This window comes from Schistocerca cancellata, chromosome 8 (assembly GCF_023864275.1).
Source record: "Schistocerca cancellata isolate TAMUIC-IGC-003103 chromosome 8, iqSchCanc2.1, whole genome shotgun sequence".
Taxonomy (NCBI): domain Eukaryota; kingdom Metazoa; phylum Arthropoda; class Insecta; order Orthoptera; family Acrididae; genus Schistocerca; species Schistocerca cancellata.
Genome location: NC_064633.1, coordinates 425,656,802 through 425,674,445, shown reverse-complemented (window position 1 = coordinate 425,674,445; position 17,644 = coordinate 425,656,802). Strand labels below are relative to the sequence as shown.

General features: G+C 43.2%; 1 protein-coding gene across 2 annotated transcripts in view; it reads left to right on the top strand.

The window, feature by feature from the left end:
- The window catches only part of LOC126094763 (3'-5' RNA helicase YTHDC2-like), a 287,438-nt gene that overhangs the window by 145,247 nt on the left and 124,547 nt on the right, over nt 1-17,644 (top strand). For both annotated transcript variants that reach the window (XM_049909315.1, XM_049909314.1), the window contains exons 14-16: nt 9,837-10,025; nt 13,352-13,471; nt 15,613-15,770. In XM_049909315.1, the coding sequence (XP_049765272.1) occupies nt 9,837-10,025; nt 13,352-13,471; nt 15,613-15,770 (467 nt within the window). The remainder of the gene's footprint in view (nt 1-9,836; nt 10,026-13,351; nt 13,472-15,612; nt 15,771-17,644) is intronic.

Sequence of the window (17,644 nt, the reverse complement as noted above, 5' to 3'; positions counted from 1 at the left end):
GCCTCCGTGCGCGCTCGAATCTGTCTAATTTTACATTCGTGATCTCCTCGGGAGGTATAAGTAGGTGGAAGCAATGTATTCAATACCTCATCCAGAAACACACCCTCTCGAAACCTGGCGAGCAAGCTACACCGCGATGCAGAGCGCCTCTCTTGCAGAGTCTGCCACTTGAGTTTGTTAAACATCTCCGTTACACTATCTCGGTTACCAAATAACCCTGTGACGAAACGCGCCGCTCTTCTTTGGATCTTCTCTGTCTCCTCCGTCAACCCGACCTGGTACGGATCCCACACTGATGCGCAATACTCAAGTATAGGTTGAACGAGTGTCTTGTAAGCCACCTCCTTTGTTGATGGACTACATTTTCTAAGGACTCTCCCAATGAATCTTAACCTGGTACCCGCCTTACCAACAATTAATTTTATATGATCATTCCACTTCAAATCGTTCCGCACGCATACTCCCAGATATTTTGCAGAAGTAACTGCTACCAGTGTTTTTTCTGCTATCATATAATCATACAATAAAGGATCCTTCTTTCTATGTATTCGCAATACATTACATTTGTCTATGTTAAGGGTCAGTTGCCACTCCCTGCACCAAGTGCCTATCCGCTGCAGATCTTCCTGCATTTCGCTACAATTTTCTAATGCTGCAACTTCTCTGTATATTACAGCATCATCCGCGAAAAGCCACATGGAACTTCCCACACTATCTACTAGGTCATTTATATGTATTGTGAAAAGCAATGGTCCCATAACACTCCCCTGTGGCACGCCAGAGGTTACTTTAACGTCTGTAGACGTCTCTCCATTGATAACAACATGCTGTGTTCTGTTTGCTAAAAACTCTTCAATCCAGCCACACAGCTGGTCTGATATTCCGTAGGCTCTTACTTTGTTTATCAGGCGACAGTGCGGAACTGTATCGAACGCCTTCCGGAAGTCAAGGAAAAAAGCATCTATCTGGGAGCCTGTATCTAATATTTTCTGGGTCTCATGAACAAATAAAGCGAGTTGGGTCTCACACGATCACTGTTTCCGGAATCCATGTTGATTCCTACATAGTAGATTCTGGGTTTCCAAAAACGACATGATACTCGAGCAAAAAACCTGTTCTAAAATTCTACAACAGATCGACGTCAGAGATATACGTCTATAGTTTTGCGCATCTGCTAGACGATCCTTCTTGAAGACTGGGACTACCTGTGCTCTTTTCCAATCATTTGGAACCTTCCGTTCCTCTAGAGACTTGCGGTACACGGCTGTTAGAAGGGGGGCAAGTTCTTTCGCGTACTCTGTGTAGAATCGAATTGGTATCCCGTCAGGTCCAGTGGACTTTCCTCTGTTGAGTGATTCCAGTTGCTTTTCTATTCCTTGGACACTTATTTCAATGTCAGCCAATTTTTCGTTTGCGCGAGGATTTAGAGAAGGAACTGCAGTGCGGTCTTCCTCTGTGAAACAGCTTTGGAAAAAGGTGTTTAGTATTTCAGCTTTACGCGTGTCATCCTCTGTTTCAATGCCTTCATCATCCCGGAGTGTCTGATATGCTGTTTCGAGCCACTTACTGATTTAACGTAAGACCAGAACTTCCTAGGATTTTCTGTCAAGTCGGTACATAGAATTTTACTTTCGAATTCACTGAACGCTTCACGCATAGCCCTCCTTACGCTAACTTTGACATCGTTTAGCTTCTGTTTGTCTGAGAGGTTTTGGCTGCGTTTAAACTTTGAGTGAAGCTCTCTTTGCTTTGGCAGTAGTTTCCTAACTTTGTTGTTGTACCACGGCGGGTTTTTCCCGTCCCTCACAGTTTTACTCGGCACGTACCTGTCTAAAACGCATTTTACGATTCCCTTGAACTTTTTCCATAAACACTCAACATTGTCAGTGTCGGAACAGAAAGTTTCGTTTTGATCTGTTAGGTATTCTGAAATCTGCCTTCTATTACTCTTGCTAAACAGATAAACCTTCCTCCCTTTTTTTATATTCCTATTTACTTCCATATTCAGGGATGCTGCAACGGCCTTATGATCACTGGTTCCCTGTTCTGCGCTTACAGAGTCGAAAAGTTCGGGTCTGTTTGTTATCAGTAGGTCCAAGATGTTATCTCCTTGAGTCGGTTCTCTGTTTAATTGCTCGAGATAATTTTCGGATAGTGTCACTCAATGCTCTGTCCCTACCACCCGTCCTAAACATCTGAGTGTCCCGTCTATATCTGGTAAATTGAAATCTCCACCTACGACTATAACATGCTGAGAAAATTTATGTGAAATGTATTCCAAATTTTCTCTCAGTTGTTCTGCCACTAATGTTGCTGAGTCGGGAGGTCGGTAAAAGGAGCCAATTATTAACCTAGCTCGGTTGTTGAGTGTAACCTCCACCCATAATAATTCACAGGAACTATCCACTTCTACTTCACTACAGGATAAACTACTACTAACAGCGACAAACACTCCACCACCAGTTGCATGCAATCTATCCTTTCTAAACACCGTCTGTACCTTTGTAAAAATTTCGGCAGAATTTATCTCTGGCTTCAGCCAGCTTTCTGTACCTATAACGATTTTAGCTTCGGTGCTTTCTATCAGTGCTTGAAGTTCCGGTACTTTACCAACACAGCTTCGACAGTTTACAATTACAATACCGATTGCTGCTTGGTCCCCGCATGTCCTGACTTTGCCCCGCACCCGTTGAGGCTGTTGCCCTTTCTGTACTTGCCCAAGGCCATCTAACCTAAAAAAAAAACCAGCCCACGCCACACAACCCCTGCTACCCGTGTAGCCGCTTGTTGCGTGTAGTGGACTCCTGACCTATCCAGCGGAACCCAAAACCCCACCACCCTATGGCGCAAGTTGAGGAATCTGCAGCCCACACGGTCACAGAACCGTCTCAGCCTCTGATTCAGACCTTCCACTCGGCTCTGTACCAAAGGTCCGCAGTCAGTCCTGTCGACGATGCTGCAGATGGTGAGCTCTGCTTTCATCCCGCTAGCGAGACTGACAGTCTTCACCAAATCAGATAGCCGCCGGAAGCCAGAGAGGATTTCCTCCGATCCATAGCGACACACATCATTGGTGCCGACATGAGCGACCACCTGCAGATGGGTGCACCCTGTACCTTCGTGGCATCCGGAAGGACCCTTTCCACATCTGGAATGACTCCCCCCGGTATGCACACGGAGTGCACATTAGTTTTCTTCCCCTCTCTTGCAGCCATATCCCTAAGGGGCCCCATTACTCGCCTGACGTTGGAGCTCCCAACTACTAGTAAGCCCACCCTCTGCGACTGCCCGGATCTTGCAGACTGAGGAGCAACCTCTGGAACAGGACAAGCAGCCATGTCAGGCCGAAGATCAGTATCAGCCTGAGACACAGCCTGAAACTGGTTCGTCAGACAAACTGGAGAGGCCTTCCGTTCAGCCCTCCGGAATGTCTTTCACCCCCTGCCACACCTTGAGACGACCTCCCACTCTACCACACGTGAGGGATCAGCCTCAATGCGGGCAGTATTCCGGGCAACCACAGTCGTAGTCCGATCGGGGGATGCGTGGGATGAGCTGGCCGTCTCCGACAAACCCCCATCTGGACCCCCACAGTGATGCCCATTGGCAACAGCCTCAAGCTGTGTGACCGAAGCCAACACTGCCTGAAGCTGGGAGCGAAGAGATGCCAACTCAGCCTGCATCCGAACACAGCAGTTGCAGTCCCTATCCATGCTAAAACCTGTTGTGCAAAGAACGTCTGAACTAATCTACAGAGAGCACAAACAAATCGACACAAAATTTAAAGGGTTATTAAAATACAAGATTGCCTAGTAAATGCAGTAATGCTGCTACTTCCGCACTGCTGACACACTGCTCGTCGGCGGAAGGAGACTACGCGATTTTACACTGTTCGGGTACTAAAACGCGATGCTACAACTCTCAAATACTATAATACGCCCGAAATTTATGAATTAAACAATGCAAGTACCAAAAACACGCAAAGAAATTAAGAATTAAACTATGTAACAAATGAGTGAGCTAGGAGTATACGACTTGCTGCTGCAGCTGCTTATCCAACGGCGGCAGGGAGCACACTGACTGTGACCAACCGACACTGGCCGTTCAAAACAAAAACAGAAGACAGATGACTACGCGAATTTACACTATTCAGGTACTAAAACGCGATGCTACAACTCTCAACTACTATAATATGCCCGAAATTTATGAATTAAACAATGCAAGTACCAAAAACACGCAAAGAAATTAAGAATTAAACTATGTAACAAATGAGTGAGCTAGGAGTATACGACTTGCTGCTGCAGCTGCTTATCCAACGGCGGCAGGGAGCACACTGACTGTGACCAACCGACACTGGCCGTTCAAAACAAAAACAGAAGACAGATGACTACGCGAATTTACACTATTCAGGTACTAAAACGCGATGCTACAACTCTCAACTACTATAATATGCCCGAAATTTATGAATTAAACAATGCAAGTACCAAAAACACGCAAAGAAATTAAGAATTAAACTATGTAACAAATGAGTGAGCTAGGAGTATACGACTTGCTGCTGCAGCTGCTTATCCAGCGGCGGCAGGGAGCAGGGATTTGAGGTTGGAGAGGAAATTCTGGAGTTCTTCTTCACTGTGAGTCCAGATCATGAAAATGACATCAATAAATCTGTACCAAACTTTGGGTTGGCAGGCCTGGGTAACCAAGAAGGCTTCCTCTAGGCGACCCATGAATAGGTTGCCGTACGAGGGGGCCATCCTGGTACCCACGGCTGTTCCCTTTAATTGTTGATATGTCTGGCCTTCCACCGTTTCTAGTTCACAAACAGTTCCTTTCACCTATTAAACAACCTTTTCGGCTAGTTCTAATAACTTTTGCTTTATTTCCATTTCCGTTTTTCTCACATCATCAATCATTTTTAGCCGCTTCCCACATGTTTTAACGTCATTATTTCTTTGTCAGACAATTGTTAGCCTCATTTCCATAATCTGCCACCACCAAACCACTCCTTTTAATACATATTCGCATAGTTTTTTCGAAATTTTCCCGAATTTCTCCACCCTTGAACGTGTTTTGGCGGCAACACAACCACCTAACCTTTATGCACATCGTTGTCTACCTACACAAGTTCACCACAGGATCAACATAGCCCATCTCTAACCAACACTTTTTCGCCTTTTTTCACACCACATCTCCATTTGCTTTCTAGTTCACCTTTATCTCTCCCCATATATTTTTATATTTATTTTCATTTTCATTTTAGCCTCATGTTACACTTTCTACTTTCTAATACCATGTCACCCTCACAACACCTCCACAACGACCCCATTAAGTTTTATTTACATTCCCTCCACAAACATGCCTTCGCCCTAGCCAGATTACACTCCCATATTTTATTTTCTCAGGCTTGTCTGACATTTGGCATTACCCCCAAAGGCCTCACACTTAAAGTTTCCATCAGTCCCTATACCAGTTCCAAACTGAACAATCCATTGCCCTCACCCACCTAATCCTTCACCTACACATCAACTCAGCCAATGAACACACCCGTCAACTCCTATCCTTAATAAAAGTCCTCAATCTTTCCTCTCCAACATCCACACCGGCTGTTCAGAGCGTCCTCCTACAGGCCAACCGCAAATTAGAACAGCATGCCACCCTCCACCTTAAAAAACTATCCAATCTCCTGGTTTCCCACCTCCGGAAAGGCAACTCACTCACCCTTCACAACCATTCCAGCAAACCTCAACCTCCTCTCATTGCACACAAACCCAGTCTCTCCCATCTACTCAATCTCCCACTTCCAGCTCCACTCCCTCCAAAACCTCAAAATTCCAATCAACACAATCTGGAACCACAACATCCCAATTCAGTAGTTAACCTTTCCTCCAAACCTCTCTCCCAATCCGAAACCTCTGTCCTATCCAAAGGCCTCACCTTCAGCCCCACTCCCAGATTCAACCAAACAGCCCTCATCAAAGATTTACGGTCCTACACTCGTACTCTCTGCTGGAAATATCAATTTGCCATGAAGAAAAATGATCCTAATCCTACTCCTAATGATCCAACTCCCCAAGACACTATCCAAATTGAACCCTGCCTGGAACAGTTCCGTCCTCCGTCACAGTGGGACCCACCTCCTCTTCCTCAAAATCACCCTCTCCAAACCTTCCAGGAATTTCTGACTTCCAGCCTTGCCTCTCAAACCTTCTTAAAAAACCTTAATCCTACTCCCAACATCACCACTGCTGAAGCCCAGGCTATCCGTGATCTGAAGGCTGACCGATCCATCGTCATTCTTTCGGCGGACAAGGATTCCACGACTGTGGTACTTGATCGTCGGGAGTATGTGGCTGAGGGACTGCGTCAGCTTTCAGACAACACTACTTACAAAGTTTGCCAAGGTAATCCCATTCCTGATGTCCAGGCGGAGCTTCAAGGAATCCTCAGAACCTTAGGCCCCCTACAAAACCTTTCACCTGACTCCATCAACCTCCTGACCCCACCAACACCCCGCACCCCTACCTTCTACCTTCTTCCTAAAATTCACAAACCCAATCATCCCGGCCGTCCCATTGTAGCTGGTTACCAAGCCCCCACAGAACGCATCTCTGCCTACATAGATCAACACCTTCAACCCATTACATGCAGTCTCCCATCCTTCATCAAAGACACCAACCACTTTCTCGAACGCCTGGAATCCCTACCCAGTCTGTTACCCCCGGAAACCATCCTTGTAACCATTGATGCCACTTCCTTATACACAAATATTCCGCATGTCCAGGGCCTCGCTGCGATGGAGCACTTCCTTTCACGCCGATCACCTGCCACCCTACCTAAAACCTCTTTCCTCATTACCTTAGCCAGCTTCATCCTGACCCACAACTTCTTCACTTTCGAAGGCCAGACATACCAAAAATTAAAGGGAACAGCCATGGGTACCAGGATGGCCCCCTCGTACGCCAACCTATTCAGGGGTCGCTTAGAGGAAGCCTTCTTGGTTACCCAGGCCTGCCAACCCAAAGTTTGGTACAGATTTATTGATGACATCTTCATGATCTGGACTCACAGTGAAGAAGAACTCCAGAATTACCTCTCCAACCTCAACTCCTTTGGTTCCATCAGATTCACCTGGTCCTACTCTAAATCCCATGCCACTTTCCTTGACGTTGACCTCCACCTGTCCAATGGCCAGCTTCACACGTCCGTCCACATCAAACCCACCAACAAGCAACAGTACCTCCATTATGACAGCTGCCACCCATTCCACATCAAACGGTCCCTTCCCTACAGCCTAGGTCTTCGTGGCAAACGAATCTGCTCCAGTACGGAATCCTTGAACCATTACACCAACAACCTGAAAACAGCTTTCGCATCCCGTAACTACCCTCCCGACCTGGTACAGAAGCAAATAACCAGAGCCACTTCCTCATCTCCTCAAACCCGGAACCTCCCACAGAAGAACCCCAAAAGTGCCCCACTTGTGACAGGATACTTTCCGGGACTGGATCAGACTCTGAATGTGGCTCTCCAGCAGGGATACGACTTCCTCAAATCCCGCCCTGAAATGAGATCCATTCTTCATGAAATCATCCCCACTCCACCAAGAGTGTCATCCGCCGTCCACCTAACCTTCGTAACCTCTTAGTTCATTGCTATGAAATCCCCAAACCACCTTCCCTACCCTCTGGCTCCTACCCTTGTAACCGCCCCCAGTGTAAAACCTGTCCCATGCACCCTCCCACCACCACCTACTCCAGTCCTGTAACCCGGAAGGTGTACACAATCAAAGGCAGAGCCACGTGTGAAAGCACCCACGTGATCTACCAACTGACCTGCCTACACTGTGATGCATTCTATGTGGGAATGACCAGCAACAAACTGTCCATTCGCATGAATGGACACAGGCAGACAGTGTTTGTTGGTAATGAGGATCACCCTGTGGCTAAACATGCCTTGGTGCACGACCAGCACATTTTGGCGCAGTGTTACACCGTCCGGGTTATCTGGATACTTCCTACTAACACCAACCTATCCGAACTCCGGAGATGGGAACTTGCTCTTCAATATATCCTCTCTTCCCGTTATCCACCAGGCCTCAATCTCCGCTAATTTCAAGTTGCCGCCACTCATACCTCACCTGTCATTCAATAACATCTTTGCCTCTGTACTTCCGCCTCGACTGACATCTCTGCCCAAACTCTTTGCCTTTACATATGTTTGCTTGTGTCTGTATATGTGCGGATGTGTGTGTGTGTGTGTGTGTGTGTGTAACTGTCCCTTTTTCCCCCCAAGGTAAGTCTTCCGCTCCCAGGATTGGAATGACTCCTTACCCTCTCCCTTAAAACCCACATCCTTTCGTTTCCCTCTCCTTCCCTCTTTCCTGAAGAAGCAACCCTGGGTTGCGAAAGCTTCAAATTGGTGTGTGTGTTTGTGTTTGTTATTGTCTCTATCAGCGTACCAATGCTTTCGTTTGGTAAGTTACAGAATCTTTGTTTTTAGATATGTTTTTCCCATGTGGAATGTTTCCCTCTATTATATTCATAAATGTATTTTCTTACAATAATGGAAGTATCAGGTTGGAAACAAGAAACAAAAACAAAAGAGGACACCAACCATTCTTAAGCAGCAGTATATGCTATTATTTTTATCTTTCATTGCAGTTTTTTCCCGTATCCTCTTTTTGCTGACTATCATATTTCTCTTTACTATTTCGCATATACTGAGTGTCCCTCCTAAGACTCTTCAGGTACATTTTCTATGATGTTTCGGCAGATTTCGATTTCATTTTTGCAATGAAAAGCGTCGGATTTTCCCTGTTATAAGCAAAATCATTTTAAAGCTGAATTTCACATGCCTCTTTGATAGAGTGATCCTAAATTAGTCTAGTGTGACATTTGTTTTATTGATTTGTATTAAAAGGGACAGTAAAATATTGAGAATAACCAACACTCCAGCAAGGAGACAGCACCACTGTGGCTTATGCTGACTGAACCACACAGCAGTGCTGCGGAGTCATTGCTGGTGTACTAGTTATTCATCTTTTACTATCCTTGTTAATACATATTTATAAAATAAATATCACACTAGACTAATTTGGAACCATTCTATTGAATGGCCACACAAAATGCCACTTCAAAAATGATTTTGTTCGTAATGGAGAAATAAATTGATGTTTTCCATTGACAGTGAGTGTTGCGCAAAAGACATGAAGAGCAGTATTTGTTTGGGTTGACTTAGCTACATGTTGCAAAAGTGAAGTTGCAGATATTTGCGGAAAAATCAGAGAAAATGTGCTTGGCGACTCTTCTAGGGACACCCTGTTATGTAAGTATTCTCATTTCTTTTTATTTTTTGTCACTTTCTAAATTACTTTTTTAAACTTTAATTTCATTCTAAACTTTCTTTAAGATCTTATACTACATGATGAGTAATAATATATACTAGTGGGTAAGATAATTAAGTTTCCTTTCTTTTGGGTTTTATAGGTCTTTGTTCTCACAGTTTTGCTTTAATGTAGGTTTGAATTTTTGTTTTTCAAGTATTTGAGTATCATAATTTTGATATCATGTTTCTCTGCAAGTTGGTCACAGTCTTCATTTCTCAGTATGCAGTTCAGTGCCTTTTCTTAAGGTTTCATTCATTCTTCTGGTTTTATAATTGGTACATTAATATTGCTTCATTTCCTGTAAAGCGCAGGGATAATATCCTTTCATTTCTGTCATTTACAGTGTCAGTGAGATTGAATGTAAGTATCACATTTCCTGTTTTGTTACTCACATATTTATGGTATATTTTTATATAACTAAAGGAAATATTTGTGAATGTTTGTTTTTTAGAAATCATTTGACGCACTTTCCGGAGTATGCTTATTGCGACCTATGTGGATATCAAAGTCATGTGCAAAGCAACGTGCTGGTCGAGCTGGACGAACACAGCCTGGAGTGTGTTACCATCTTTTTTCTAGTGAGAGGTATCAAAGACTGCAAGCTTATCAAACCCCAGAGATCCTAAGAATGCCATTGCAGGTGTGTAGAAGCCATCGTAAATATACTTAATATTTTGTATGTGTTTTCTTAACATTGGTTGAGAATAAATTGAACCTAATTTTGTTAGTCAATCATTCTCCTTGGTGCATAAGTTTTATGAAAATAGTATTTAGTCTTTGAATATGAGGAAAACATCACTTTGAATATTCAGGCACAGGTTATATATAAAGTATAACCTGTTTAGATAACCACATGTCTTAGCAGCACACTTCTTGTGGGACAGCACTGACTGTGGATCGAATACACCTATTGCATTAACGGTGAGGACTGATGTGTCGGCCAGCTTGGATGTGGTTTCTAAGCAGTTTCCCACATTCGATTAGATAAATACAAGGCTTGTTCCCACATCCTGCCTCAGTTCTGTGATTTGCATCCATTCAGAAATTTTTGCACACTTTCACATGTGGCACACTGGGCACAGAAAGATGGGGTACAGAAATTCCATATATATAGAGGGAAACATTCCACGTGGGAAAAATATATCTAAAAACAAAGATGCTGTAACTTACCAAACCAAAGCGTTGGTATGTTGAGAGAGACAAAAAACACACAAACACACACACAAATTACAAGCTTTCGCAACCCACAGTTGCTTCATCAGGAAGGAGGGAAGGAGAGAGAAAGACGAAAGGATGTGGGTTTTAAGGGAGAGGGTAAGGAGTCATTCCAATCCCGGGAGCGGAAAGACTTAACCTTGGGGGGAAAAAGGGACAGGTATACACTTGCGCGCGCACACACACACACACACACACACACACACACACACACACACACACATATCCATCCCCACATATACAGACACAAGCAGACATATATAAAGGCAAAGAGTTTGGGCAGAGATGTCAGTCGACGCGGAAGTACAGAGGCACAGATGTTATTGAATGACAGGTGAGGTATGAGCGACGGCAACTTGAAATTAGCGGAAGTTCGACTGACATCCCTGCCCAAACTCTTTGCCTTTATATATGTCTGCTTGTGTCTGTAAGGTAAGTCTTTCCGCTCCCGGGATTGGAATGACTCCTTACCCTCTCCCTTAAAACCCACATCCTTTCGTCTTTCCCTCTCCTTCCCTCTTTCCTGATGAAGCAACCGTGGGTTGCGAAAGCTTGAAATTTGTGTGTGTGTTTGTGTGTTTTTTGTCTCTATCAACGTACCAACGATTTCGTTTGGTAAGTTACAGAATCTTTGTTTTATACAGGGCTATTACAAATGATTGAAGCGATTTCATAAATTCACTATAGCTCCATTCATTGACATATGGTCACAACTCACTACAGATACGTAGAAAAACTCATAAAGTTTTGTTCGGCTGAAGCCGCACTTCAGGTATCTGCCGTCAGAGCACTCGAGAGCGCAGTGAGACGAAATGGCGACAGGAGCCCAGGAAGCGTATGTCGTGCTTGAAATGCACTCACATCAGTCAGTCATAACAGTGCAACGACACTTCAGGACGAAGTTCAACAAAGATTCACCAACTGCTAACTCCATTCGGCGATGGTATGCGCAGTTTAAAGCTTCTGGATGCCTCTGTAAGGGGAAATCAACGGGTTGGCCTGCAGTGAGCGAAGAAACGGATGAACGCGTGCGGGCAAGTTTCACGCGTAGCCCGCGGAAAATTGGCTCATGCCACAACTGGAGACCGACAGCACCGACTTCATCTTTCAACAGGATGGTGCTCCACCGCACTTCCATCATGATGTTCGGTATTTCTTAAACAGGAGATTGGAAAACCGATGGATCGGTCGTGGTGGAGATCATGATCAGCAATTCATGTCATGGCCTCCATGCTCTCCTGACTTAACCCCATGCGATTTCTTTCTGTGGGGTTAAGTGAAAGAATCAGTGTTTAAACCTCCTCTACCAAGAAATGTGCCAGAACTGCGAGCTCGCATCAACGATGCTTTCGAACTCATTGATGCACCGAGTGTGGGAGGAACTTGATTATCGGCTTGATGTCCGCCGAATCACTAAAGGGGATATATATATATATATGGCAGGTCGACAGACACACAAACGTACACACAAAATTCTAGCTTTCGCAACCAACGGTTGCCTCGTCAGGAAAGAGGGAAGGAGAGGGAAAGACAAAAGGATTTGGGTTTTAAGGGAGAGGGTAAGGAGTCATTCCAATCCCGGGAGCGGAAAGACTTACCTTAGGGGGAAAAAGGACAGGTATACACTCGCACACACACACATATCCATCCGCATATACACAGACACAAGCAGACATTTGTAAAGGCAAAGAGTTTGGGCTTTGCCTTTACAAATGTCTGCTTGTGTCTGGTGCAAAGAATCTTATTCGTTTCTCCTAAAATGGGCCAAACATTGTTCCGATATGTCCATTTTCAAGCGTTTTTGATCCAGCCTCAAGAATCACGGCACCCATCTTGCAGATAATTTTTTTCATTTCTAATTCTTCAACTAAAATGACACATACCCTTTCAGATGACATATGGCAAGTGTGAGCAATTTCACACACTTTCAGTCGGCGATCCTCCATGACCATTTTCTCCATTTTTGCAATAGTTTCTGGAGTAGTGACACATCGTGGCCAACCACTGCACAGATCATCATCTAAGTTCTTCCAACCAAATTTAAATTCATTTGTCCACTTGGCAACAGTTGAATATGAAGGAGCAGAGTCTCCCAGTGTATTCTGGAAATCGGCATAAATGTCCTTTGCTTTCATACCTTTTTTTACAAAACACTTAATCACTGCTCGAATATCGATTTTTTTTTTCCATCTTCACAAACTACATGGGAACAACAATAAAGCCATGCCACTGCCACAGCTCTCTTCCAGGAGCACTGATGTGGCACGTGTTTACAGGCAACAGTCCAGTGAATATCTCGTGAACAACTCGTTGTGCTAACACTGACCTCTCGTGGTGATTGCGAGAACTGTCCAAACCACCGTCGTAATAAAAGATAATTTTGACTACCTTTTTAATACTTCATCCACTTCCTACTCTTCATATAAAAAATTTAACAATCTTCATAGTGGGGAGTGGAGGGTGGGAATAGAGATAGCAAGAGAGAAATTTCCACTGAAATTTGACTGTTAACCTTAACTGGTACTTTAAAGGATGAAGAATTACTTCAGTAATTATGATTATGTCAGTCTGGAAGCAAAAATTCAAATGGTATCATATTTGAATTGGAAAGACAACACACTTCTCTGCAATTGCGATACAGCACATCTGAAGGATTTGCACTGATATGATTTCATGTTATTTTATTTTCACTGATTTTGTCTCCATCAGTACATTCATTTCATGTCAGTGTATTTTGTTATTGTATCACAGGAACTGTGTCTACATACTAAGCTGTTGGCACCTGCCAATACACCAATTGCAGACTTCCTTGCTCGTGCACTTGAACCTCCTTCATTTGTTGTCACAAGAAATGCTGTCCAACTTCTTAAGGTAGGAAAAAGGAGAATTCTTTGTAATTTTAAAGTACTACTTTTGTATTATATGTTCCATATCATATTTTCTGTTCGGTTGTTATTGTAATATTGTTCTATATTGAGTAAATAGTAAGTTTTTTAGAGATAAGTGGATGAGAGATCATACCAAATTTTCTGTTTAATCAGATTATCAGGATTTTATTGTAAATTAGATGCCTTATAAGAATGTGTTTTTGAGCATTAATTATCACATTGAGCTTGGAGTAGATTTTACAGAGCTTTCCACTAAAGCGGCAGTTCCTCATGCTGGCTACTACTTGATTGTGTTGAGTTAGAGTGTAATTGGGTGTGGTATGTTAAGAAGACAACCTCCAAGGGACAACCAGTTAAAGAAAGCCACAGATGTTCAAGCAGATACTAGTTTCGCAGTGATTATTTTCAAAAGTCTTTGTTGCCCATAGCAGCAAAAAAATCTCGAGGAGAAGACGGTGATCCATCAAATGCCATGTAAACAACGCCATGTAATGCAAGTGCCATCTCAGAAAGTGAGAATTCGTCTACTGGTTCATTAAGAAATCAAACTATGTGATGATTCTCACTGTCACCAGCCAAGCATTGTGCTTTTTACAAGTGATGACAATGTGCAAAAGCATAAAAAGTCAAAGATTTTTGTGGAGTTTTTGTTACAGACAAAATATTTGAACGCAACAGTGAACAAACAAATATTTATGCTACACAAATGGCAGTGGTTTCCAAACCTTTGAATCCAGGGGTGCTAACAAATAATAATGAAATAAAGTGGTTGTGTGGATTGCTTTTGTGGATGCGATTGGTGAAACTTGCAACTATACATTTATGTTGGTCCGAGGATTCACTGTTTATTCAGACATTCCCGCTAAAGATAATGAATAGAAATTGCTTCTAAATTCTGTTGATGTTTTGCATTTCACATACAGTACTAGAGTTGATGCATTAAATAATCTCTCAAAAATTCAATTCACCGTTTGGGAACTCCCAAAAAACTTTGTATCAAATGGTCAATAATAACGTTCCAAATATGAATTACACTTGGGCAATATTTGAAAAGAAGGAGACACAAGTATAGCATCAAAATGTGTCAATTGTGATGAAGTAATGAACACTGTTACAATTTTCAATTTTACACTGGCAAAGTACTTGATAAAGAAAATACGCGCTGACAACTGTTTGATGAATCAGTGTCAAGATGTATTCAATAAAGCCCATACATCATGTACCAAGAATTGGTATACCAGTGTGAATTTGGTAGACAGACTCATAACAAAGAATGCATATTTGGTTGTTACCCTTTGGCTAAATAGCAAAGGAATTCCCAAAGAAGTTGTTATGACCTAATTGAAACACAGGGAAGTGAATAAAGAATGTAGTCAGTGAATTATGGTCCTGAAATTGAAAGAGAAAAGAGACTTTTGGTTCTTTCCAACAAACATTAGTATGAAATGGAAAAGTTTTGACAACCAAAAGAGTGTTTTTATTGAAAACCAAAAATTATTACCAAATGCAATAAGCAAAAAAGACAATTGACTTTTCTGATCAGATGAGTGCATAAAGCAATCTGTTGAGAAAATGGTAAAACAGTACCGAAAGTTAGCATTTTATGCTGGTTTGAACAGTTGTGAACGCGTTATTTGTATCCCAAGATGGAATGGGACGAGAAATGTCAGTCATAATATTTCGGAAATACTTTGCAGATGCACTCACATGGCATTAATATGATGGAATTCCAGTCAGTATTGATACAAGAAGAAGCAAACACGAGTTGGAAAAAAGGAAGGAAAGGTGCATAAGGTGCACAGATATTGTTCTGAATGTTACAAGACAAACACAGAAACATTCAGGAGCTATGCAGTTAGAAAAGTAATTGAACAGGTGGTTACCTTTTGTAATTCGAGCAAATCTAAATCCCATCTTTATACTGAACATCTTAATGAACTTCATTAAAATTCTAACATTTGTTTTCAATCTTAATACTGCCATTCCCATGCACTGATGTCATCCAAATGAAAATTACACTATCCAGCCCTAGGGACTGACACCGCACTTAATGTGTGTGGCTGTATTTGGTTGCTAAAATACATTAAGGCATGTTAAAATATTGGCTTGTTTCAATTGTTTCAGACGATTGATGCACTAGATGCTTGGGAGGATCTTACAGAATTAGGGCATCATCTCCTTGACATTCCAGTAGATCCTCGCCTGGGAAAAATGTTGCTCTACTCTGTTGTGCTTAAGTGTCTAGATCCAGTTCTTACTATTGTCTGCTGCTTGGCACACAGGTGAGATAAAAAATGCTGTAATACTTCATGTTTTTGCAGTTGCATAATGTGTCTTAGAAGCAGAAAGAAATAAAGAAAAGGGAAATTGATAATGTAGTATTACCCTTCTGTTAAGTGGTACATCAGCACCTTGTTGCTGAAACAGAGATTGTTTAGAAAAATCTTACTAAAAAAGAGGATTGTTGTACATCAGATCTAACATGTTACCTTCAGAAATTATAAGCTGACAAAAGAATTTAGCTATTTATAGACTATTGACACACCTAGCAGCATACAGCAGTATACATTATCCAGATGATATATAAGAGTAAATAATAGACTTTTATTAAAGGGTACTTATACAAAGTCTGACATACTTAACAGCTCTTACAAGTTTACTAACAAAAATAGTTTTTTTGTGAGTTATTTAGAAGTTGAAAGCTTGAAACTTCCTGGCAGATTAAAACTGTGTGTCCGACCGAGACTCGAACTCGGGACCTTTGCCTTTCGCGGGCAAGCGCTCTACCATCTGAGCTACCGAAGCACGACTCACGCCCAGTCTCACAGCTTTACTTCTGCCAGTATCTCGTCTCCTACCTTCCAAACTTTACAAAAGCTCTCCTGCGAACCTTGCAGAACTAGCACTCCTGAAAGAAAGGATATTGCGGAGACATGGCTTAGCCACAGCCTGGGGGATGTTTCCAGAATGAGATTTTCACTCTGCAGCGGAGTGTGCGCTGATATGAAACTTCCTGGCAGATTAAAACTGTGTGTCCGACCGAGACTCGAACTCGGGACCTTAGCCTTTCGTGGGCAAGCGCTCTACCATCTGAGCTACCGAAGCACGACTCACGCCCGGTCTCACAGCTTTACTTCTGCCAGTATCTCGTCTCCTACCTTCCAAACTTTACAGAAGCTCTCCTGCGAACCTTGCAGAACTAGCACTCCTGAAAGAAAGGATATTGCGGAGACATGGCTTAGCCACAGCCTGGGGGATGTTTCCAGAATGAGATATTCACTCTGCAGCGGAGTGTGCGCTGATATGAAACTTCCTGGCAGATTAAAACTGTGTGTCCGACCGAGACTCGAACTCGGGACCTTTGCCTTTCGCGGGCAAGCGCTCTACCATCTGAGCTACCGAAGCACGACTCACGCCCGGTCTCACAGCTTTACTTCTGCCAGTATCTCGTCTCGTACCTTCCAAACTTTACAGAAGCTCTCCTGCGAAAGGTAGGAGACGAGATACTGGCAGAAGTAAAGCTGTGAGACCGGGCGTGAGTCGTGCTTCAGTAGCTCAGATGGTAGAGCGCTTGCCCGCGAAAGGCAAAGGTCCCGAGTTCGAGTCTCGGTCGGACACACAGTTTTAATCTGCCAGGAAGTTTCATATCAGCGCACACTCCGCTGCAGAGTGAAAATCTCATTCTGGAAACATCCCCCAGGCTGTGGCTAAGCCATGTCTCCGCAATATCCTTTCTTTCAGGAGTGCTAGTTCTGCAAGGTTCGCAGGAGAGCTTCTGTAAAGTTTGGAAGGTAGGAGACGAGATACTGGCAGAAGTAAAGCTGTGAGACCGGGCGTGAGTCGTGCTTCGGTAGCTCAGATGGTAGAGCGCTTGCCCGCGAAAGGCAAAGGTCCCGAGTTCGAGTCTCGGTCGGACACACAGTTTTAATCTGCCAGGAAGTTTCATATCAGCGCACACTCCGCTGCAGAGTGAAAATCTCATTCTGGAAACATCCCCCAGGCTGTGGCTAAGCCATGTCTCCGCAATATCCTTTCTTTCAGGAGTGCTAGTTCTGCAAGGTTCGCAGGAGAGCTTCTGTAAAGTTTGGAAGGTAGGAGACGAGATACTGGCAGAAGTAAAGCTGTGAGACCGGGCGTGAGTCGTGCTTCGGTAGCT